We start from the raw sequence: 26,400 nt of genomic DNA, 5'->3' as shown, positions 1-26,400 counted from the left end.
ACTCACTTCTGTGATCTACAGCCTAGCAAATTCCCTACTATGTTGAACATATGGACATTTTGCTGAAAACAGCATGGAAGGGGTGGGAGGGGCGGAATCCCAAGCTCAGTCAATCAATGATTAAAATGCCAGAACAAAACCATTTGGGAATTAAAGATGGACTGGGATTTAAGTGGCCCAACTTGTGGGTACTTGTTAAGGTTTGTCAATTTTATATTAATGACACAGAGGACTCTAGGGAGATTTCCCTCAGTCTTGTCATACCAGCAATCATAACTTCTTTATATTTCTAACTGGAGACATCTACAACTAGGTTGGCTACCACTGTATTATTTTATTTTATTTTATTTTATTTTATTTTATTTTATTTTATTTTATTTTATTTTATTTTATTTTATAATTATTATATTTTGAACAACAAAGTTCTTTTCAAATAGCAATAGGAATGAGCAGATGGTTTCCTTCTTATTCCTTTTGCTCATTCCTACACACACACACACACACACACACACACACACACACACCACCACCACCACTACCACCACCAGCAGCCACTGGAAGCGGAGGGATGCTAAGCTGGGTTGAAAAGGGACTGTTGTTTTCCCCTGTTAAGCATAAGGCAGTAACCACTTCAAAATGTGTTTCTTTGACCAGTTTGTAGGAATGATGCTATATATTGTATGTTTATTTATTTATTTATTTATTTGAAACATTTGATATACCGCCTACTCCGAAGACTCTGGGCGGTGTACAAAAACATGCAAAACAAGACAGCATTAAAATTACATTCTAAATAAAACTGAAGTAACTAACAAAAAAAAGGGGGGGGGAGCAAATAGGTAAACTACAGGGTAAAAGCCGGGCGAAAAAGAAAAGCCTTCAATAGAGATTTAAAAATCAACAAGGAAGGAGCTAAACAAATCTGCAGGGGAAGGGAGTTCCAGAGAAGTGGGGCAGCAACCAAAAAGGCCCTTTCATGGGTCCTAGCACCCCGAACCTCTCAGAAATCAGGGACCGACAGAAGGGCCATCTGAGCAGATCTGACCGGATGGATGGGATGGGAGAACTGGATGGGAGAGGTGGGTCTGTAGGTAGACAGGTGCCAAACACCGCAAGGCTTTAAAGGTCAAAACCAGGACCTTAAATTGAACTCGGTAGTGAATAGGCAACCAGTGTAATGACTGCAGGAGAGGTGTTACCCTGTCATATTTTCTGGCACCCATAAGTAAACAGGCTGCTGCATTCTGGACCCATTGTAGCTTTCCAATTGTCTTCAAAGGTAACCCTAGATAGAGAGCGTTACAATAATCTAGGTGGGAGATAACAAGGGCATGAGTCACTGTCGTTAATGCTTGCTGAGCAAGGTAAGGGCGTAATTGATGAATCAGATGGAGCTGGGCAAAGGCACTTCTGGCTGCAACCTCAACCTGCTGTTCAAGCAGGAGGCGCGAGTCCAAAAGGATCCCCAAATCACCTACAAGCTCCTTCGGGGGCAACACCACCCCATCTAAAACAAGGTTCACATCCAGCTGTTGGCTGGTACGGGGGCTGAGTAAAAGTAGTTCAGTCTTAGTGGGATTCAGTCTGCGCTTATTTTGATTCATCCAGACCTTAACAGCTTCCAGGCATCAAGTAAGCACAGAAACAGCATCTCCAGAATGGTCTGGGATGGCAAAATACAGCTGAGTATCATCAGCGTATTGATGAAATCTCACCCCAAACTGGGAAATGACCCGACCCAGCAGCTCCATATAGATGTTAAAGAGGACACGGGCAAGAACTGAACCCTGGGGAACTCCATAAAGGAGTGGCCATGGGTCAGAGCATCTGTCCTCAATGCATACCGACTGGACATGCCTGCTAAGGTAAGAATGGAACCACTGTAAAACAGTGCCCCCAATACTCAACCCACGCAGGCAGTCAAGAAGGATAGCATGATCGATAGTGTCAAAAGCCGCCGAGAGATCTAAAAGGACCAAGAGAGGGACACTACCCTCATCAAGGTCCCGAAGAAGGTCATCTACCAGAGCGAGCAATGCTGTCTCTGTGCTATGCCGAGGCCTGAAATCCGAGTGATAAGAATTAAGATAACCAGTTTCCTCCAAGACCTTCTCAAGCTGGGCACATACAGCCCTCTCTAACACCTTCGCTACAAAAGGGAGGTTGGAGATCGGCCTATAGTTGTCAAGGACTTCAGGGTCCAGGGAGGGTTTCTTCAAGTGAGAGTGAACTATCACCTCTTTAAAGGCTGCTGGTATGAAACCCTCATGTAGCGAAGAGTTAACCAACTCCTGTAGCCAAGAATTAACATTCCCACCGGCTGTTCTAACTAGCCAGGAGGGACAAGGGTCCAAGCAACATGTTTCCGCACCCATACCCGAGAGAATCGTGTCCATATCCTCGACCAACTCAAAGGTGTCCAATATAACATCACAAGGCGGAATCTCCTTTATCTGATGAGATCCTACAGAAGTAGAGTTCAACTCTAGCTGAAGGCAGGACAATATAAATATTCTGTCCTAAGAAAATCCATATATTGTGCCTAGAATATATTATTACACAGTTTGCATAATGTATGCTGATTGCAATTTTTAAGATTTTGCAGGACTTTTAAACATTTGGGCTGTTGAAAGTATAAACTGGCAAGGAAAGGGGATATAGGTGCCACAGTGGTAGATGCTGAGAAGCATTTACATGAAAGTGTGGATCGTGGGGACGTCATAGTGTGGGATAAAGGTTTTCAAGCACTTAGACGCATGTTGAATGCCATTTAGACACTTTTGGCAAATACACTTTTGGCTCTTCACTTTTACACTCTAGTCTAAAAGTTTAAACTCTTAAAAGTTTATTTTATTTTATTTTATTTTATTTATTACATTTGTACACCGCCCCAAACTTTCATCTCTGGGCAGTTAACAATAGTATAAAACAACTTAAAATATATACAAAACTTAAAACAATTTAACAATTTAAAAATCAGCCATAAATTAAAACCTTAAAATTTTTAAAGAACAGAAAAGGCTTGGGTGAAGAGGTGGGTTTTCAAATGCTTCTTAAGAATTGTCAGAGATGGGGAAGATTGCATCTCAGCAGGGAGAGCATTCCACAGTCTCAGGGCAGCAACTGAGAAAGCCCGTCCCCGTGTGGCCACCAGCCGAGCTGGCAGCAACTGGAGATGGACCTATCTGGATGACCTCAGTGGGCGGTGGGGATCATAATGAAGAAGACGTTCTCTTAGATACCCAGGGCCTAAGCCATTTAGGGCTTTATAAGTTGTGACAAGCACTTTGTATTTTGCCCGGAAACCTATTGGCAGCCAGTGTAACTCTATCAACAAAGGAGTAATGTGGTCTCTCCGAGATGACCCAGAGACCAACCTGGCCGCCGCGTTCTGTACCAGCTGAAGCTTCCAGACTACGTACGAAGGCAGCCCCACATAGAGCGCATTGCAGAAGTCAAGTCTGGAGGTTACCAACATATGTACCACTGTTTTGAGGTTGTTCATCTCAAGAAAATGACGCAGCTGGAGTATCAGCCGGAGCTGATAAAAAGCATCCCTGGCCACCGCCTCAACCTGAGAAACCAGGAGTACTCCCAGAATGTGAACCTGTTCCTTTTGGGGGAAGTGTGACCCCATCTAGAACAGGGAGATCAAAATTGTCTCTAGAGTTCTGACCCCACACAACAAGTACCTCCGTCTTATCTGGATTCAGTTTCCATTTATTCTCCCTAATCCAGCCCATTACTGCTTCCAGGCAAGCATTTAGGGAAGTTATGCCATCTCCTGAAGAAGTTGACATGGAGAAGTAGATCTGGGTGTCATCAGCGTACTGGTAACACCCAGCTCCAAATCCCCTGATAATCTCTCCCAGCAGTTTCATGTAGATGTCAAAGAGCACTGGAGAAAGTACAGAGCCTTGAGGGACACCATACTTAAGCTCAGATTTTCAAGAGCAACAGTCTCCAATTGATACCATCTGGAATCTGTCCGAGAGGTAGGAGCGCAACCACTGTAAAACAGTGCCTCCCACCCCCAGCACCCTCAGACATTCCAGAAGGATACTATGGTCTATAGTATCGAAAGCTGCCGAGAGATCCGAAAGGACCAACAGAGTCACACTTCCTCTGTCAATTGCCAATTGGAGATCATCCATCAGGCCGACCAAGGCAGTCTCCACCCTATAGCCCGCCCGAAAAACAGTTTGAAATGGGTCTAGATAATCAATTTCCTCCAAGACCGCCTGGAGCTGAGAAGCCACCACCCTCTCAATTACCTTGCCCAGCCATGGGAGGTTGGAAACAGACCTATAGTTGCTCAACTCTGAGGGATCTAATGCAAGCTTCTTAAGAAGAGGTCTAATAATTGTCTCCTTAAGACAAGGAAGCATCCTGCCCTCCCTCAGAGAAGCATTTATGATTTCTACCAGGCCTCCTACAACAGCCTCCCTGCTAGATAGAACAAGCCATGTTGGACAAGGGTCAAGGGAACAAGTGATAGGCCTCACCGTTCTGAGCAGCTTGTCCACATCCTCCGGAGTCACAAACTGAAACCGATCCAGTCGAACCACATAAGAGGAGTTGTCGGACACCTCCAGTTTAGACTAAGTTCCGATGCTCCTAGATGTATAAGCATCTGTGTGTAGGAATATGAACTACTTCTGGATGGAGATATCACAATATTGGAGGAAGGGGCCATCAGTCTCCTAGAGGAACAAGAATTTGCTCTCTAAGGAATAGTCAGATGGCTGTTGTTGTTACAGTGAGTGACTCTGGTTGCTGCAGTTGCAGTTTACTTGATTTTCCTCTCATAAAGTGTTGCGGTTCCTGGGGAAGTTTGGGACATCTTACCGTATTATATCAGAGAAGTATTACTTGCTCTTCTGTTGTCTTCCTGAATGCTGGTTTAGATGGGAAGATCCTCTTCAGCAGGAATCTATCTTTTTTGGAGGTGGTTACAAAAATTACAAAACTCTGTAAAGCACTATATACATCAGTGGTACTATAAATTATAACCAAAATCTATTTTAAAACTTCTAGTCCTTTCTACAAGGTAAAACATTTGTCAAACCAGTCATGTAGAAAAATCAATGTTTTTCAAAGTGGGAATAGTTTTCTAGCCTTTATGCCAAGGACTACTGTTAATGAACCATAAAGGGATATGCCGTTAGCCTCAGGAAAAGGGAAACGTGCAGCTATGGAGCAATGCTGAAAGGATAAGTCCATTCAACAGACTGAATTTCAACTGAACCAGTTCCACTTCCTATGGAAGACTTTCTCCTGTTCTCAAAAATCTTCATTCTGCATCACCTACAGTCACATGCATGCTTGTGGGGACTCATGTAGACAATATAAGGAGAATCTGTCATTTCTGGCACAAAGAATATAAAGAAAGGTTCATTGTGGTCATTTGAGGCTAGCTCATGGACTGTGCAACTCCCTCATCCTGATGCTCCAAAGCTTTTCTGAGCTTGGCTCTTTAGGTCTGGCTCAGGACTCTCTGACTCTCAAGTCTATTCGCTTTCTCAGGATATGCTCCATACACTTTCATCAGCAACAGATAGATTTTTTTTAAAAAGAAAACAAACATGCTGCTCACAAGGTGGCAGTTAAGAATGCTATTAGAGTTCCAGGGCAAATGACAAGAAAAGGATGGACAGATGTTGCAGATGGATATAAGGTGGAATCCATCTCAGACCATCTCAGAGTACCATAAGGTACTCTGGAATGTGCACCCTGCTAAAATTGAATTTGAAACCAACAAACAGAAGTACTTTTTCACACAATGCATAATCAACTTGTGGAATTCTCTGCCACAAGATGTTGTGAAAGCCAAAAACCTGGATGGCTTTAAGAGAGGTTTGGATAACTTCATGGAGGAGAGGTTTATCAACAGCTACTAGTCTGAAGGCTATAGGCCAACTCCAGCCTCAGAGCAGGGGTGTAGCCACCATTGGGCAACTGGGTTCAAAGAACCCGGGCCTCTGCCCCTCAGGGGCCACGCCTCATAGCCCCAACATGCCCCCCACTTCTGACATCAGATGCGTGTGTGTGTGTGTGTGTGTGTGTCTGGTGTAGCTCCCAAGCAGGACCATGCGGCCCCATTCGGGAGTTACATGGCCATCGCTGCGTTCGCAGCGTGGCCAGGAGCGGATGTTCTCTGCCTTAAAGGCAGGGAGAGCCACTTCTGTCCGCGCTGCAAATGCAGCGCTGGCTCCTATCTAGCTCCTGAATGGGGCCGTGCAGCCCTGTTGGGGAGTTAGATGGCCAGCGCTGCATTTGCAGCGCAGCCAGGAGAGGCTCTAACTGCTCCTGGCCATGCTGCAAACGCAGCGCTGGCCTGAAACTAACTGCTAAACGGGGCCGCATGAATTTTGAAGATTTTAAAAGTATGTGAATGGTGACTGCAGTGGGCTGAGGAGAAGGCAACTTCAGCTTCCTTAGATGATTGCAACCATTTCTGTAATGCATGTTCATAACAAATGTGATACACTTAATTCATTGCTAGTGAATATCTTGCGGGGAGAACAAATATTTGTGACCATGGAGCAAACACGTTTCTAGCCCTGAACAAGGAACACTGTGTGTTAAGATTGGCATCCATCTAAGACACTGAACGTAGACTATCTGCTTTCTTTTCTTGTACATGATTTCCCACCATTCCATGTCAGTGCAATGAGTAATTTCACAATTTATGGCTGCCTGGCCAGCTTACCTGCTGCTTTCTCATGCCTGCCAACTCCTATGGCTTTAACAGCCGCATGACTGGAACGAATGCAACAGGTGCAGGTTTTTTTCCTATTCTTTTTTTAAATGAATGACTGTACGGTACCTGCATTCACTGAAAAAGTGAACCTGGGCATAGGCCTAAGGACAAAATAACGTGTGAATAACTGTGCCTGTGTACTGACTTGTACCTGTATATGCTGTACACGTGTATGAGTGTGGAACATAAGGTGTGAATAGGGCTCTCTCTGTTTATGAATCTCTCAAATCCCCCTCAGGTATGGACTGTGAATTCCTGATATAGAGGCTCTACCCACGATTGGTGTGTAGAGCCGGAAGGAGTTTGGCGGGTTAAGCCCGCTCTCCCCACACATGAGTGACTAGCCCGCCCTGGGCCCACACAATTACTGGCTCTGTCATGGAGCCGGTAGGGGCAGCAGTGATTGGGGTCTGCCCGGGGCATTCTGGGGCATTCTGGGGAGGCCCCTGACTCCGAGAGGCATTTTGTTGCCTCCCGGTCGCAGATCTCCTCATGGGTGAGCAAAGCCCCAGCAACTCAAGATTTTAAAAATGGGGTTAGCGGAGCCAGGGCTAGCTCGGTCCCCTTATCCTGGTTTTCCTCTATTGTGTGAATAGCCTCATTGTTTATCATCTACCAAATAATAAACATATGAAATATTTACTTAAAAATAAACATATTTGCCAAATAATAAACTTATGAAATATATATTTTAAAAAAAATCAAACACAAATGATGCTGCAGACTTATCTTATATGCTTAGACAGACACCATGAGGGGGAAAGAGCAATTTTACAAAAAATGGTGCCTTGTGGTCAGTGTACTCTCTAATTTTTTTCATCTGTGTGCGGAATTAGATTTGTTCTGGGCGGCAGCATCAAAGTGGTGTGTGCGCACATGCATTCAGGGTGGGGTCTTCCCGATTCAACCTGAGCGGGATTTAAAATTAACTGAGCAGACATCCAAAAAATTGTGAGCACACACACATGCGCACACCTTAGAGGGAACACAGCTTGTGGTACTTAAAAGACTAACAAAAGCATTTTAGCATAAGCTATGTGTGTGTGCGCGCGCGTGCACACACGCACATCTATCTATCTATCTATCTATCTATCTATCTATCTATCTATCTATCTATCTATCTATCTAGAGTGTGTATACATGGGCATGAAAAATGTTATGTATAAATCAACCAATAGGATACTTTATACATCTGAGGTGACGCAAAACTTCTGTGTTCTGTAATGTGCTCTATTGTATTCTCTTGGATAGTAAGAACAACAAATTCACAGGGAGAATATTCTGTGACCATTTCAGTGTTCAAATTACAGAGGTGGTGGGGAGGCACAGACCTCTGACCTTTTGCTACTGTCCAACGGCTGTGATGGAGCTATGTATGGCTAAAATGGGGAGGCGGCCAGGGTGTGGAGCTTGTGGGATGTTTTTAAGGGCTCCCTCACCTATTCTTTCATAATTTAATCACTGGTTCCTTTTAGAACGAAAAGTTGCCTACCACCTCTGTGCCTGAGGCATTCCTGCATTTCTGTCTGCAATGTGTCTAGAAACCAAACTGTCTTCAGTCAGTATCAGGAGTTTTCTGATTAGGTGTAATGCTATCCAACACGTATGATGCCAATATTTCATTTTAGGAGTTTATTTTAGATTTTAGGGATATATATGAAGCAATGAGCCGAAAGATGAGACATGTTAAAATGAAACCTTGTTACCCAGAATATTTTCTTAATAATGTATCTCAACAGGCTGTGAAATAGCCTCCGGTGGGAGAAAGCAGAGGTTTTCACTTGAGGCATTCAAATTAGATTGGACAAATCAGCCAAGTATATTCAGTGCTGGCAAGGAATGGGCTAGATGACCTTGTAGACCTTCCCATCTCTTATGTCTAATATTTACATCTTGCCTTTTTTGTTATCATTTTTTCCTTAAGTCGTTTGTAACTGAACAAGGCAACATCCTCTTTCCTCCAGGCTGGCTTGGTATCCTTTCAAAGCTGCAGTCTTTCCTGAAGGCCTGCCTTCATGAAATTGGCTTTGACAGTTCAACAGCCTTATCCTAAACAGAGAGTCTCCGATGTGCTTTTAAGGCAACAAGATCTCTTATTCAAATAGGCAAAATGTTTGAACAGGGAATTCAACAAGACAATAGAGGATAGTTTCCTCTAAACAGAGTCTGGGCTTTACAAGGATGAATGCCAAATACGTATCAAATCAAAAGACTGGTACATTGATAAAGACACATCTAATTTAAGCCAGAAAACATATTCCTTTTACTGCATCGTTGTAGAGCAGGAATATAGATTTAATTTTTGGTTAGTTCAGTGGCCATAAAAGAAAAGAAAGAGAGAGGAGAGGAGAGGAGAGGAGAGGAGGAAAACTGGAAGAGGGGAGGATATTATGTGAAAGGTTGCCCTTCACATCAAGGATACAAAACAAAACCGAGAAGGTCCTGCAGCAATTCATAAGGAAGACTATGAAGGGGTGGGGGCATAGGAACATAGGAAGCTGCCATATACTGAGTCAGACCTTTGTTCCATCTAATTCAGTATTGTCTACACGGACTGGCAGCGTCTTCTCCAGGGTTGCAGGCAAAAGTCTCTCTCAGCCCTATCTTGGAGATGCCAGGCAGGGAACTTGGAACCTCCTACATGCAAATATGCAGGTGCTCTTCCCAGAGCAGCCCATCCTCTAAGGGAATATTTTACAGCCCTCACATGTAATCTCCCATTCAAATGCAAACAAGGACAGACCCTGCTCAGCAAAGGGGACAATTCATGCTTGCTACCACAAGATCAGCTCTCCTTCCTTAGTTAATTGGGGGGAGGAAATTGAATGATGCATGCTGATAATTGTGTTAGCAAAAGGCTTACTAAATGGTTGAAATATGTACACGGGGCCAAGGGAAGGTTATCTTTTTGTCTCCCTGTTCTCTATCTATCCATCCTGTGGCCAAAGTCATCCGCTGGGTTTGCTCTTATTTTTCTCAAGCCTTTACATTCTCTGTGGCCCACTTTAATTAATAGTTCTCATATCTTCATTTTGCACCATCTCACTTTCCAGACATATTGTTTTGTGTGTGTGTGTGTGTGTGTGTGTGTGTGTTTTTTTTTTTAAATTGCTGGAGGGGAAGATCAATGACTGTGGACAGAAAAGGGGTGGAGAAGCCCTGGAGGTTGCACAGAAAGTTCCATACATGTGCAGAAGTTCACTCACGGTTCTTTGATCCCACCCTCTATCTTAAATCTTGGTGGGGACATGGAAAATATTTTCCTGATGTGGAGGACTTGGAGGTTTTTCACACAATTTAAAACTGTGTTCTACCCAGGTTTGGGAGCTCTAAGTGCTCCCAATTTTCAGTTGTGTGGAAGCAAAGCAGATGGAACAGCTGGATAGCTTTTCCTCTTACCTTGCTTCTACACAATCACTTCTACCCAGGTTGTCCTCTTACCTTGCTTCCACATAACTGAAAATTGGGAGTACACAGAGGTCCCAAAGCCGGGTAGGACACAGTTTTTGATTGTGCGAATTAACTCCTTGTGTGACAAAGATTGAGAGCATTGTCTCTCAAGAAGAGGAATGTTTTGGGTTTACATGGTTTCCTCCCATATATAAGATGGCTAGTAAAAAATTATCGGTTGAAATTCTGAATGCACTTAAAATCAGCCTTGTAGATGATCTCATATGCCTCTGTGTTTTCAATCATTTGTAGGTATGGTTTAGTAACCGTCGAGCTAGATGGAGGAAGCAAGCTGGGGCGAATCAACTGATGGCTTTCAACCACTTGATCCCAGGTGGCTTTCCACCTACTGCCATGCCAACTCTGCCAACATACCAGCTGTCCGAATCCTCCTACCAGCCCACCTCTATTCCACAAGGTACAGTGGGAACCAGAACATTTTCTTGATTGGTGCTTTGGTTTGTTTTCTAATCCTCTGTAGTCTGTGTAACATGACCTCTTAGGGGATGTCTTCATCATGGCAGATTCTCAGTTCATTTGCACATCAGCTCCAGTAGTTCCATTGGATCAAATGGATTAGGCCTAACTGTAACTTATGATAGATTCTAACACAAAAGGCCTTGGCTGTAAGCCAGTTCCAGATAGCCATACAGGAGTATAAACATAGCCATTCACACAATCAAAAACTGTGTCCTCCCCGGGTTTGGGAGCTGTGTGTGCTCCCAATTTTTGGTTGTGTGGAAGCAAGGTAGGAGGAAAACCTGGGCAGAAGCGATTGTGTGGAAGCAAGGTAGGAGGAAAAGATAGGACACAGTGAGGCACTTCGCACGTTTGGTCTGAAGAGCCGGGAGGGTCAGAGCCGGGAGAGTGGGCTTAGCCAGCTCTCCTTGCACACAAGCAGTAGCTCGTTGCTGGGCGGCTGGATGGGCCACCCAGATGAGCAGCTGCTCCAGTCAGGTGCTCCCGTGCAGGGGCGTAACGATAGGGGGGGCAGGCAGGGCACGTGCCCTGGGCGCCACCCCAGCAGGTCACGTGGGGGGGGTGCCAAAAAGTGGCATCCCCACTGACCCCCCCGGATCGCCTGCCGAGTGTGGCGGCGGGTCGCCCGCCGAGTGCGGCGGTGGCGATTCGGCGGTGCTGGTGGCGGGTGGCGGCGGGTTGGCCGCCGAGTGTGGCGGTGGCTGGTGGCTGGCGGCGATTTGGCTGTAGCAGCCCGAGTGGCGGCGGATCGCCTGCCGAGGAGTGCAGCAGAGCGACGCTGAGGCCTCCCGTCTGGCCCCGCATCGCTTCCCAACTGCGCAGGCACGCCTGCGCAGTTCATTCTATGGCATTCCTTTGGCATTCCTCTCTAAGCCACTTTGGATGGTTTCAGCAGAAAAGCAGGATTAAAAATATAACAATATTATTTATTTATTTATTTATTTATTTATTTATTTATATCCCACTCTTCCCCCAAAGCGCCTAGAGTGGTGTACATGGTTATCTTTATCTTTATCCTTGCAACAACCCTGTCAGGTAGGTTAGGCTGAGAGATACATGACTGGCCCAGAGTCACCCAGTGAGTTTCATGGCTGAATGGGGATTCAAACTCAGGTCTTCCTGGTCCTTGTCCAACACTGTAACCACTACACTATGCTGGCTATTTGATGTTGATATGTTAGAGGCCTGCAAGATTTATTTTAATGGCTTGGTTAAAAAGTTTTAGATCAATCATGGTTTGGCTGCTAGGACTAGACCTTAAGTTGATGCACTCTTCCCCCCTTCTCCCCTCTTTTTTCTGTACACTCTGATTTCCTGCCTCACTTCTGGTTCAGGAACACTTATGTTCCTGTTACATCTAAACTAAGGAAACTATTGTGCAAACTATAGTTTGTCTCCAAACCAGAACCTTGGAGGCAAACTATGGTTTGTACATCTCATAGGTTGCTCAGATGAAATGACAAACTATGGTTTGCTTGAACCAGGAAGTATATAGGAGGTCCAAGTGTAAAGGGAAGTGGGAGAAGAGGACAAGAAGGAAGTATATGAGCTGGAAGTATGGTCCTGATGACTAAACCCTGGCTAGCCATTCCATGTGAACTGAACCAAAGAGTTGCTTTAAAATGTCTAATCATTTTTTATTTGATCGATCCTTCTCAATGTTGAACTTTTCATCAAAAAACCTGGAAAATCTCCCTTTTCATTGCAGCTGTATCCGATCCAAGCAGTACAGTTCACAGACCTCAGCCTCTTCCACCAAGCACTGTACACCAAAGCAGCCTCCCTCCAAACCCTGATAGCAGTTCGGCGTACTGCCTCCCAAGCACAAGGCATGGCTTCTCCAGCTATACAGACAGCTTTGTGCCTCCATCCGGGCCTTCCAATCCTATGAACCCTGCCATTGGCAATGGCCTTTCACCTCAGGTCAGTCCTGCTTTTTCAGACACAGGATTTGCTGTATATCCAAACTAAATTGTCTATTCCCCAAGGCCATAGTACAATGATTTGCCAAATTTAAACCATAAAGTATTCTTTATATAAGCCACATGATTTCAGTTTGCTAGTTTCCTTCCCTCCTGCTTTTTCCTACTGACTGAATCAAAAGTCATATTTAGTTTTAGGCAATGTTTTATAATGTAATCGTGAAAACTCTGTTTGTATTTAATTGTCAAGCATTCGTGATGTGCGGCTTTGCTTTTTCTTCTTTTTTAAAAAAGAGTATCCCTAGATGTTAAAAAATAAACTAAAACACTCTCTCAAGTCACAAATGTTGGTCTTGATCCTCTGTCAATTTATAATGAACAGAAATAAGAGACTATGGAGATCTTCTTCTTCAGCCCTACAAGTAGAATACAAGTTACTCTTGGCTCAGCTGATGAGCAATGCATATCAGGCGAAGCTATAATCGAGTTATAAATACATAAATTAAGAGCATTACTGCACTCAGGAAGGCTATAACTACTTGAGGGCCATAATTGTTTTCCTAATTTGCATGAGCTTTTCTTGGATGATCATGTTAATAAATTGCCTTGATAATTGAGTGTCAAAAAGGTTGGTTAAATTTCCTTCTCCTGGCATCTGCCTCGGGGCTGACATTATTACTGAGTGCTAAAATATTCGGGAGTTTATTTTATTAGTATGGGTTTAGCACAGGTATTTAGGAAATCTGTCCACTGACTTCTGAGCAAATGTCATGAAGGAGGAGGGAATTCAATCTATAATTACAATCAGGCATCTCTTCAGGGCTGAGAGTGAGAATTTTAACAGCTTTATCTTCTCTCTGCTCTTTCTTCCTCTGTGTGGCTTTTTAAAAAAACAGAGGGAAGCTCAGAATGACACAAATGAAAAGTGAAAAGACAATTATACTCAATTACACACTAATCACTGACTATCACCACTGCCTAAGCAGTGAGAGGGCAGTCTAATAGGCAGAAAATGAGATTTTAATAGCACAAAGGGTGGCCAAAATAACGACTCCTATATCTTTGCTTCCTTGGTTTGCTTCAACTTGTGGTTTGTACACTTCCTGGTTTCTGCACCACGGTGATAACTTAGTGCAGCTGAAGAGATCAAAGGCACCCGAGTTAAAAAGAATGAATAGCAAAGGCAATGAAATAAACATTTTTGCCTAAAGGCAAGAGTTCATAAACTCTTTTTTGTAACAGTAAATGTAATTAAGTTTCAGAGATTCCTATAGCACATCGTGGGATACAAAACTTTATGGCTTTAGACCTTATTAGAAAAAAAGAGACCAATATGAAAATAAATAGATGTATTTTCAGTAAAGACGTTAATTAATATTGGTTTTGAAGAATCTCCATTTTAAAATGCAGTTTCCAACAAAAGGCTTGACATTTTATTATGCTGTTAGACTCACAGTGTGCAATGCTCCCATAATTTAAATATAAAAAACACTTCTGAGGTTCACAGTTATACACCCAAACTAAGCAAATGGCATTGTCATTTACAGTTAGAAAATATTGTAGCTGATTATCACCATCTTTCCACTAAATAAATGAATCATGTATTGACTGTTGACATTACCAAGCTCAGATATGAGAAATGATAGGATTGGAACAGACTGTGGTTCCTTGCTGAGAATGACAGGTTTCTTATTAGATACATTAAATTGAAGGGTTAATTGCTATGGATTAGAGATGCTATTTTAGATTTTAGTTGTGGGGCAACAGGGCATGGAGAGGGGAGAGAGAGTTCAGTGGGGAAGGAAATATTCAGAACATGTTTCAAGATACTGAAGATATTAAACATAAAATTCAGTTACAATGAGAAGAGAATCTGTTGTGGCTGTTTCTCTGTATAGCAATAAAATCAGTAGTCATGTTATAAAAACATGCAAAATAACCCCAAAGTGAAATAAGGTGTATCTTTTGGCATGCATACCTAATACACTAGTGATCTTCACAATTTTTCAAGCACAATTTTTCAAGCACTTTGGCCAAAAAATAAATAAACAAAAATCCTTCAGTGTGGGAGTCATTTCCCACTGTGCTGACCTCTGCACCGTATTGGGCTTTTCTCAGTGCTGGAAGGGCCCTTTAAGAGAGATGGAGCCCTCTCTTAAGAGCTCTGCAGAGAAAGCAGTGGGAAGGGTTACACTTCCCAGAAGTCTGTGCATGCCTGACAAGATGGCGCAGGGGCCCAAGAGGGCTCTGTTTCCCTTAAAGGAGCTCCACTCCAGCACTAGGCAAAGCACAGCACTGCACAGGAAGAATGTTGTTTCCATGTAGTGCCAGGGGTACTGCGCAGAATATTCAGCTTCAGCCAAAGCTCCACACTAGTCCAATAAACAATTACTTAGGGAGCCACATTTAGGGTTGATGGAGGCCACCCCTGGCCCTCAGGCCTTACATTAAAGAACACTGCAATACACAAGCCCATCTGTAGCAAGTCTTTTGATTACTGGATGCTAAGGTTGACAAACTTTGGCCTGGGTCATACATAACGCCGAACCATGGGTCCAATGGGCCCGTGGCACCATGCCCCACTTCTACCCATTCTGAAAACATAATGGAGAGCTGCCTTTCTGGAGCCAGCGAGACTGCAGAGAGGTGGGGAAAGCTGGATGTGCTGGCTTCTTTGTTTCCTGAAGGACAGCCTGCACAGCCAATAGCAGCTGGAGCAAGGGAAGAGCTTCCTCCCTCATCTCCGGTTTGGGGTGAAGGCAAACTGTGCTCCCAGACATACCACCGTTGCTGCCGAAATACAGTTTACAGTGGCAAAACCTACTACACACCAAAGGTGACAATTGGAGTTTGGGCAGGGAAACCATGGATCCATTATTTTATTTAACTGCAATTGTCTGAGTTTGTATGTTCAGGTTTGGAACTGGACGTCAAGGGATCTCTAGTTTCCAATTACGTATGAACCGGGCCTATCTTTGCATATGTATGTTTACCATGTCACAAATTTTGAAATATCAAGATTTATAATTTAAAGTTTTGAATTTTAAAGCTTCCATGATACCAACAATTTGTGTTGTTAATAATTCAGAAATTATTCCAGTCAAAACCAGGGACAGCATCCAGACTTTTCTTTTGGTAGTATCCTATCATCAGTGTTTCTCCTGTGAATGCAAAGAGAGTTCTGCTAGTCAAAAGACCCTTGTGTGAGCACAACTCTTCTTTCATTTACTTACACCAATGACGTGCCACTGCATTAAAAGTCCAGTATTCTCCAAGAAGTCTGTATGCCCTTCCAAAAGGATTCATAAGGAATTTGAAAACAAGAGATCTGGAATTATTGCTGTAATTTAAATTAAATAACTGAGCACGATCTAGGCAAAGGTAAGCACATTAAGCCTAATTTGTTCAGTGGGAGATACGCAAGAGTTGCTTAAATTTACAATTAAAATTAATGTGATTTAAAATTGTTTAATTTTAGCTGATTAATGCTCATATGCTTATTCACTTTGGTGGTCCTTTCTACTGTATTAAGACTTGAGCTGTTGTTAGTTCTTGTAATATCAGATCTTCCAGACTTGGGGTGAAATCCAGATTCTCATTCAGACATTACACTGTAAGTGCATGCAGATGTCTGTACATATGCACATACTCTTGTGTGATTGATTGTGCATGTGTTAATTTAAAAGTGAACCTGGGTACAGATCCCTCAAATGCAGTATACAGAGACGAAGAGTACTCTTGCATATGTATTGGATATAATGTGTGAATAATTGTACACATGTACATATTTGTACATGTGTATAGTGTACACATATTGTACATGCATTGATTATAACATCTGATTAGGGCTTGAATAAAGATGTAAATGATCACATCAATTATACTTTGTTTAAATTTGAATTAAAAGCTGGTGTGCATTATTCATCAACCGTTTTAACCCTTCACAATGAACTATGCTTTGGACCTGAAATTCATGGCTTCATATTGTCCAGATCTGAATTAATGAGTAAAGCTGAAAACAAGTTTCCAGTAGTCATAGAGCCATGAAGAATTAGACTTTTCTAAATTAAAAGGGATTTAAAATGACAAAACTTTGTAGTTCATTTCTACAGACTTTCTAAGTAAGACAGGCTAATTAAGACCGCCCAAAGACATGGGTTTGGTTAAAACTGCATGAAATTAAATTAGTCCAATTTCTTGTGGGTATCTGAGCTATGTTCTTCAACTCTGGGACCCTCCAAGATATGTGCACTGGCCTACTCACCTTTCATTTTCTTTCAATGCAATGTGCATCCTTTTGTGCTCCTATAAGACAATGAGGCGGTTCCTACGATCAGTGGGAGCCGCCTGGAGAGGGTTAGCGGGGAGAGTGGGCTTAGCCCGCTCTCCCCACAGATGATCAGTCAGTCTGCTCTGGGCAGCCTCCCACACGACTGCTGGCTCCGTCATGGAGCCAGCGGGGGCTTGGGAGTTCGGGGGCCGCAGGGCCCCCTGAAGCTCCAGCATGCCCTGCACGAGCACGCTGGGCATGCTGGAGAGACCCCCAAGCCAGGAGGCTGCTTTTCAGCTTCCTGGTCAGAGTCTCCTCGTGAGTTGCCGTGGCGTGGAGCTGCGCCGCGGCAACACACAATTAAAAAACCCAGGTTTGTGGAGCGCTCGCACAGCAAACCTGGTTTACGGGCAGCGGTAGTTTAGCGGGTGACCCGCTTAAGAACCACCGGGCTCGCAGTCGAGCCCGGTGGTTCTCACGATGGGAGAAAATCTGGCTAGCCTCTGCTAGCCCAAATTTCTCCCATTGTGTGAATAGCCTCAAAAACTAGTTCTGCTGGTAAGTGATGAGAGTGAGTTTGAACCTCACTAAAGCATAAATCTATGTATGTTGAAGGGGAAAAAAATGACACACAGGATTTATTCAGCAATGTTATAGTGGGCTGGGAAGAAATAATGTTATATGCGAAAAAGGTAAAAAGGTAAAGCGTGCCGTCGAGTCGGTTTCGACTCCTGGTGACCACAGAGCACCCCCTGTGGTTGTCTTTGGTAGAACACAGGAGGGGTTTACCATTGTCGCCTCTTGTGCAGTATGAGATGATGCCTTTCAGCATCTTCCTATATCGCTGCTGCCCAATATAGGTCTGGGAAACATACCAGCAGGGATTTGAACGGGCAGCCTCTGGCTCGATAATCAAATTGTTTCCCCACTGCACATTTGGTGGCACAGATGCAATTTTGCTATGATTTCCCCCTTTCTATTGAAAGTTGTATCTGTGTGATCCTTGAGATCCCTTACGTCCCTCAGACATATATAACAAAAACCAAATTAGTGAATTAATGGCAAATTCTGCAGCTATAGAAAGGACAATGTCTGGTTTTGAGATTCACAAGAAAACTTCCCTGCTATTGTAAATCAACTGAAATCCCTTTGGACTTTCATTCTTATTAAGTGAGGATGTGGCTCATAATTTCTAAGCTGAATTGTGTTTTTGCATCACATTTTCCTCACATTTTTTTCTACATTGGTACACTTTGAAGAGGATTTCATGCATATGTTTCACTTCATGAATTGCATCCACTTTTTAAAAACAGGTAAAATATAATGTGAATTTCTTTGTTTAAACTTTTTTTAAATCATAGAACCAAACTAAATGTTATTTAAGATATTGTGACTGTATCTTTCAGTCTATTTTTCTCTTATTAACAGAATTGCAACTGGGAATGGGAGTAATTTGTTCAAAACAGTTGCTTGGGAGAAGTATGTTCAATCCTTTTTCTCTGCACCATTTTCATGATCAAAGAGGCCCCTTCAAGATGTTGCTTGCCCTACAGAGGGGTGGGGGTGGGGGGAAACCACATACAGAAAGCTCTACTTCTTCCCCATGAAGCAAATAGCAGCTTTGGATGGCAGCCATTTTTAAATCAGAAATATAGCATGGGGTTTCTACTGCAGTTCTGATCAAATTGACAGCTCCCACAGTCACACTTCAATATAGTCACACATCAATACAGCAAAACAAAGCAACGTGCTGGGAGTTCAAATCATGGATCTCCTATACAATATATAGGATACATTGTTATACACAATAATATATATTGTAATATACAATATAACCCTCAGAGTTAGGCAACTATAGGCCCCATCCCTATTCTCACATGGTGAGGCAAGGTGCTTGAGAGGCTAGTAGCCTCTCAGCTCCAGACAGTCCTGGAGGAAACTGATTATCTCTAGAACCATTTCAAACTGGCTTTTGAGAGGGTTATGGGGTGGAGACTGCCTTGGTCAGCCTGACAGATGATCTTCAGTTAGGTATTGACAGAGGCCGAGGAGTGTGACTGCTTTTGAATCTCTTGGTGGCTTTCAATACCATGGACCATGGTATCTGTCTGGGTAGCCTGGCTAAGCCTTCTCTGTGGCTGCCCCAGAGCTTTGGAATGCACTCCCTGTCAATATAAGTGCTTCTCCATCTCTGATTGCTTTAAAAAGACCCTTAAGACACGCCTTTTTTCCTCAGGCTTTTAATTAAAATAAGTTTTAAAAGGTTTAATTGTTTTTATCCTGTGAAATTATTTTGATTGTTTCACTTTGTGAATTTCTAATTGTTTTTATTCTGTCAAAGTGTTTTATTTGTTTTCATTTTTATATTTTAATTTGCATTGTGTACACTGCCTAGAGATGTATATATCAGGCAGCATATAAATATGATAGATAGATATAGATATAGATATAGATATAGATATAGATATAGATATAGATATAGATATAGATATACACCCACCTTCTTGGTTTTGCACTGTAGCTCTGTTGAAAATTTAGTAAGAGACCTGAAGAAAGACCAGTGTCTTTTCCTTCCCCACTTCTAGTGGTAAACACAAGAAGTCAGCCATGTGAAATTATGATCACAGGATCACAGTGTGATGTTCACATCGCTAGCTTCCTGTGTCTACCACGAGAAGTGGTAACTCACTACTTACAGCACATGGAAGTCTTCCTCAGTGAAGCAGACTTCAATGTGCATTTCCCCATTCAGACTGGAAGATGTATGCCAGGAATTATATGGTGTGAGAGATCATCGAACATTATGTCAGGATTGCCTGGGGGAAAGAGCCACATCCTCTGAGAATACATGTGAAGGAGTCTGTGTGAGGAGAATGAATTCGATGTGGTTTTAACCCTTTCTTTTCTGGGATTAAGATGCCTCTGGATGATGCTCCAAGAGCAGCTTTGGGGCAATATTCCCATCCTTTCTTTCTCTCATATAGGACCTTTGCACAAAATGCTGAGCAGATAATTAATTCTTCAGGTTTGGCAATGTGGAAAATGTGTTTAGAGGGCAGGGGACCGATTCCAAAATAGTCCTCCGTCCCTCCCAAGCAGTGATTGGTGCTGTCTTACCTGGCCTCAGTTGGCTAGAGAGGTAATTGTACATCTCTGCATGCAGCAGCCATCACTGCTGTGCATTGGTAGCTCTGGAGCATGCTAGCTCTACCCAAATACTTGTCAGCTCTGTGGACCAGACCTGAGCAAAGGACTCCATGGTAATCTGGATCAAATGATTGAAGGGGCTTAATGCAGAGGCTCCATCTCTTAAAATTAGAGCTATCTGAAAGATGCCCTTTCCCACTCTCTCCACTCCTTTCAAAGAGCAGGCCTGCATTTCTCATCAAGTTGCTGAGTATTTATCTGCTGTCTGCTTTGCTCATTATTACTTGGTGGTGGTGAGAGTTCCTCTGTCACAAATGGTTGATCTTTACAAGAACAAGAAAGTGATTAATGGTGTCAAGCTCTAATGTCAAGCATTGTCTATGTTTGTGTATATATGAAAAAACACCACTCCTCTCCATCTGCACCTGTGGTCCAATGAAAAGGTGCTTTTAAATACCATCATGTCAATATTGAGATTAGTAGTGTGTAATATATGTAAATTGCACATTTCATGTCATCTCTGCCTATTATGTTTTCTGTGTATATACTTAGCAGGACATTGCTATTTTCCTACAAATTACTTTATGGTAATAACTCAGTGCCTTTTGTTTTGACAAGCACATGTGAATTTAGGAATGTATAGGAAATAGCAGCCAAGCATCAGTGGGCCTGTAATCAATACAGGAATACTTCTTTTTGGCATGTCATTTTCAGTCCAATACATTGAGCCCATTTGCACGTAACGTGAAATTGGAGTTGAAGGGGACTCAAGTTGACATTTTTTTACATCCGAATGTGTGCAACCATGGTTCAGACCCCAAAGCAACTTGAAGTTTCCCTCTTGAAACTCCAATTTGAACCTTCAGTTTGTAATGAGTTTTAACAGTCCTACCTGCAGTTTGACTGTGTCAGCATTACATCCGAACACTGAACTGCCGGCCCACCGTGCTGCAACTGGAGTTAAGGGAGGAAGCTCTTCCTTTGCTCTGGCTGCAATTGGCTGCCTTCAGTCCAGAAGGAAGCCCATCCAGCCAGTTCCCCCTCCTCTCTGCAGACTCCCTGACTGCAGAGAGCCTCCTGTCCATTACATTTGAATGTGGACAGGCAAGCAGAGCTGCAGTTCCATTGCATCAGTGGTTCCGTGTTACAGGCGACCATTGTCGGTTTGTCCCCACAAGCTTACTCTGGGCTGAAGAACAATGATTCTGTGTTAATGAATTACTGAAGACAGAGCAGGTGACAGCTCCAGAAACTACTGAAATGTTAGGAAAATATCCTCCCATACAATAAAACATACAACAAAATAGATCTGGAAGGATTTGGTACAGGGCTACAGAACAAATAGGAATGGATACACACTAGTATCTGTGGCAGTATACCATTTCTTCCAATGTCATCTTTCCTCTTTCCGTGCTAGCAATAATGGAACCAAAAAAATAAAATTCATTTGGCTAAAGTAGGTTCAGGAGGCCATGCTATGCATGCACTGTGTCATTCAAAAGTGTACAAGTATGTTGCCAATAACCAATTAGAATATTGTGGGCAAACCTCTGTCAGGCAAGAAGCAAAAAGGTCCTGACAAATCAGTGTTCTATGCTACCTTAAATCTGGATATTTTGGATTCCAGAAACAGTACTGATGACCACTGATGGCTTGCTTCATGGACCTAGTGGAGATAAAATACTTGAATATATTTTTCTTTTCTTTAACACAACAGAAATTAGCAGGGTTAAACAATCTTAAATTCAAATCCAAGTACTCTATTGAATTTAGTGGAATTTGTAAAGTTTACTCATAGATTATTTTCACTTTCTGATGCACAATTCAGAGGCTTATTACAATTAACCAATGATATTTATACAAGAACTTTTAAACTCTTTTAAGTATGTTAGTGATGCTTTAAAGCAGTATTCTTCAATGTAAGACTCAGGGGCCAGTGGTGGCCCCATCAACGGTAGGTGCAGCTCCCTAACAAATTGTTTGTTGGGCTTGTGAGAAGCTTTGGCCAAAGTTGAATACTCTGCACCAGTCCCTGGCACCATGTGGAGACAACCATTCTCACCATGCTGCCCAATAATGGAGGGGTGGACTCCTTCAAGGAAAACAACCCCCCTTGGAATGGTGCAGGGCCACTTTGAGCCACTGCACCATTCCCTGCACCATCTTGGAAGGCATGTACGGAATGCTGGGAAGTGTAGCCCTTTCCATTGCTTTCCCCATAGAGGTAATTAATTAATTAATTACATTTCTATATTGCCCCATCCAAAGGCTCTGGGCGGTGCACAAGTAAAATAAAGGAACAAACACCATTTAAAACAAACAGGTTAAAACAATATAAAAACAAAATTAAAATAGTTCAGAGCAATTAAAAACAATTTTAAAACTTTAGAAGGCCAGGACAAACAAGTAAGTCTTTAGGGCTCTCTTGAAGGCCAACAATAAGCTCAAACTACTGCTATCTGCTGGGAGTGCATACCATAGGCCAGGAGCCGCTACAGAGAAGGCCTAATTGCGAGTCGCCACCAGATGAGCTGGTGGTAACTGGAGATGGACCTCTTCAGATGACCTCAATGTGCGATGGGGATCATACAGAAGAAGGTGCTCTTTAAGGTAACCCAGACCTAAGCCGTTTAGGGCTAACCAGCACTTTGTACTTTGCCCAGAAACATATCGGCAGCCAACACAACTGTTTGAGAACAGGTGTAATGTAGTCTCCCAGGTTATCACAGAAAGCTGGTCTTGTGGTAGCAAGTATGACTTGTCCCCTTAGCTAAACAGGGTCCGCCCTGGTTGCATATGAAAGGGAGACTTGATGTGTGAGCACTGTAAGATATTCCCCTTAGGGGATGGAGCTACTCTGGGAAGAGCATCTAGGTTCCATGTTCCTTCCCTGGCATCTCCAAGATAGGGCTGAGAGAGATTCCTGCCTGCAATCTTGGAGAAGACGCTACCAGTCTGTGCAGACAATACTGAGTGAGATGGACCTCTGGTCTGACTCAGCATATGGCAGCTTCCTATGTTCTTATGACCAGTGTGGCTGTCACATTTTGAACTAACTGAAGTTTCCAAACTATGTACAAGGGCAGCCTATGTACAAGATGTATGTACAAACTATGTACAAGAGGGCATTGCTGTTTTGAGATTGTTCTCTTCAGGGAATGGGCACAACTGTCAGATCAGCCAAAGATGATTGAAAGTGCTCCTGGCCATAGCCTCTACCTGGGATACTAGGGTGAGGCCTGGATCCAAGAGCACTCCCAAGCTGCATTCCTGATCCTTCTGGGGGGGTGTAACCCCATCCAAGACAGGAAGATCTAACTCATCCCTCAAATTCCGATCTCCCACAATGAGCACCTCCATCTTGCTTGGATTCAGCTTCAATTTGTTATCCCTCATCCAGCCCATTACTGCCAGTAGGCAGGCATTTAGGGAAGGTATGCCATTTCCTGGTGAAGCTGACATGGAGAAGTAGATTTTGTTGTTATCAGCATACTGATAGAACCCTGCACCAAATCTCCTGATGACTTCACCCAGCGGTTTCATGTAGATATTAAAAAGCACTGGTGACAAAATGGAGCCCTGAGGGACTTCATATAATAGCTCCCGTTTCAACCGTCACCAGGTTCTACCATCTGGAATCTGCCTGAGAGATAGGAGCAAAACCACTGCAAAGCTGTGCCTCCTATCCCCAACTCCCTCAGGCGATCCAGAAGGCTATCATGGTCTACGGTATTGAACACTGCTGAGATCCAAAAGAACCAACAGTGTTATACTCCCTCTGTCGATTCCCTGGTAAAGATAATCCATCAGGCCAACCAAGGCCGTCTCAACCTCATAGCCTTCTCTAAAGCCAGTTTGAAATGGGTCTAGATAATCAGTTTTCTCCAAAACTTTCTGGAGCTGGTTAGCCACCACACTCTCAATCACCTTGCCCAACCATGGGAGATTTGAGACAGGCCTATAACTATCCATCGCTGAGAGATCCAGAGAAGGCTTCTTGAGAAGTGGTCTAATCATTGCCTTCTTCAAACAAGGAGGCATTGTACCCTCCCTCAGCAATGAGTTAATGATATTAACTAGGCTACCTCCAACAATTCCCTGCTAGGTAGAAGCAGCCAAGCTGGGCAAGGATCCAGAGAACAAGTGGTAGGCCACACCGCTCCAAACAGCTTGTCCACATCCTCAGGCATCATAGATTGAAACTGATCCAACCTAATACTGCAAGAGAGATTGTTGGACACAACCTTAATAGACTCTGCAAAAACAGTGAAGTCCAAATCGGCCTGAATACAAGAAATTTTGTCCCCAAAGAACCCATTAAAAGTATTACAGCAGAACATAGTCTCTGGGGACTGGTTCAAACTGGAAGGAGTCTGAATCAAACTCCTCAGAACCCAAGACAACTCTGCTGAATGCTAACCTACAGAAGCAATGTGCGCAGACCAGGATTGGTTTTTTTGCTGCACGCACCACTTCCACATAAACCTTCAAATGGGCTCTATGTTGGGTCTTGTCAAATTCGAGTCAAGTTCTCCTCCACTTGCCTACCTTGCTGCTTCAGATCCGGCAGCTCCTCTGTATACCAAGGGGCCACTTTTAAAGCTGATTGGAAGGGATGCTTAGGAGCAATCGTGTCTACTGCCCTGGTGATTTCCCTATTCCAGGTTCCCACCAGGGCATCGGCAGAATCACTGGCAGCACCAACATTGAAACCCTCCAAGGCTTTTTAGAATCTTACTGGATCCAGCAGCCTTATTGGGTGGACCATTTTAATAGGTCCACCACGTTCAGGGCTGGATTGTGGCCATGAAACCAACCTTAACCAGGTGGATATCCATCCATGACAATGGGGAAACCACAGGATCACCCACCCTTGGAACACCCCCCTGATCCGAACAAAAGACCAAATCGAGTGTGTGACCAGCAACATGAGTTGATCCTAAAACTAATTGGGATAAGCCCATAGTTGTCACAGCTGCTATGAACTCCTGAGCTGCATCAGATAAGTCAGCCTCAAAGTGGATATTGAAGTCCCCCAGCACTAAAGATCTAAGAGATTCCAACAACAACTCCGAGACCAACTCTGTCAGCTCAGTTAGGGAATCAGTTGGGCAGTGGGGTGGATGGTACACCAACAGAATCCCTAATCTATCCCTGGTTTCCAGTGTCAAAAATACACACTCATTATTATGGGTTGTGAAGAAACCTAGAAAGCCCTAAATGAAAGCCCTAAATGAAAGATTACCTAGAAAGCCCTAAACATGAGCCCCACCGCCTGTTAAGATCATCTGGAGAGCTTTGTCTGTGTTTGCCACTACCTCGCTTGTCAGCTACTCAGGGATGGGCCTTCTCCGTTGCTGCCCCTGGACTTTGGAATGCGCTCCCTGTTGAATTAAGAGCCTCCCCCATCTCTGGCAACTTTTAAAAAGGCACTGAAGACACATTTATTCACCCAGGCTTTGAATTAGATTCATGGTTTTAATTTTTAATGTTGGTTTTAAATGATTTTAATGTTAATAATTTTAATTGTTTAATTAATTTAATTTTTAAAAATGTTTTAATTGTAAACTGCCCAGAGATGCAAGTTTTGGGTGGTATAAAATATGTTAAATAAATAAAATAAAATACATATAAATCAACTGTCTCACAGGGGCCCTAGTAAGGGAGATGGTATTCTTATGGATTACAGCCACTCCCCCCTCCCCCACCCCCCACCCCCCACCCACCGCCTACTCCCTCTAGCCTGCTCCACAACAGAATAACCTGATGGGAGAAGCTGGGCCCAAACTAGACCTCTAGCCTCCCCGATCCAGGTCTCACTTATACAAGCCAGATTGGCTCCTTCATCCATGATTAAGTCATGGATGATTGGGGTCTTATTCTGAATCGATGTGGCATTACAGAGGAGCATGGCTAGGTTCTGTGGGTAGTTGGAACTGCTCCCCGAGGCCAGAGAGCTGACAGGGCAGCCGGAAGTGGAAACAGTTACTAAATGACTGGTTTCCCTTCCCCTGTAATGGCCAGCTGCTCTGCCAACACCAATTCTTCTATTCCCTACCACAACAGCAATAGCTGCCCCAGCTATTTTAGCTATTTAAATAGCTTGAAAAAGAGTGAAGATCACTGAGGGAGGGAGGGAGGGAGAGAGAGAGATCAATTCCTGGTGTGTGTGTGTGTATAAAATAGTGGCCGTTCGGCTTTGTAAAGTGCATTCTAACTAGTTTACTCTAACACTTGGCTAATATGAACACATAGTTGACGGATGAGTCCTAATTGAGCTTGTAGGAAATATGCCTCCTGGTCCTATGTTGTTGCTGGCTCTCTGCCCAGCAGATTTTAGCTCCAGAAGGAGCTGTAATGAGCCCCTG

At 43.4% G+C, this 26,400-nt stretch overlaps 1 protein-coding gene across 2 annotated transcripts in view; it reads left to right on the top strand.

The window, feature by feature from the left end:
* Nucleotides 1-26,400, top strand: part of PAX3 (paired box 3) — a 187,218-nt gene that overhangs the window by 127,652 nt on the left and 33,166 nt on the right. For both annotated transcript variants that reach the window (XM_053304522.1, XM_053304521.1), the window contains exons 6-7: nt 10,466-10,631; nt 12,402-12,616. In XM_053304522.1, coding sequence (XP_053160497.1) covers nt 10,466-10,631; nt 12,402-12,616 — 381 coding nt within the window. The remainder of the gene's footprint in view (nt 1-10,465; nt 10,632-12,401; nt 12,617-26,400) is intronic.

Source organism: Hemicordylus capensis, chromosome 3 (genome assembly GCF_027244095.1).
Source record: "Hemicordylus capensis ecotype Gifberg chromosome 3, rHemCap1.1.pri, whole genome shotgun sequence".
NCBI lineage: Eukaryota > Metazoa > Chordata > Lepidosauria > Squamata > Cordylidae > Hemicordylus > Hemicordylus capensis.
The sequence above is the reverse complement of the archived record's forward strand: the minus strand, read 5'-3'. Positions and strand labels throughout refer to the sequence as shown.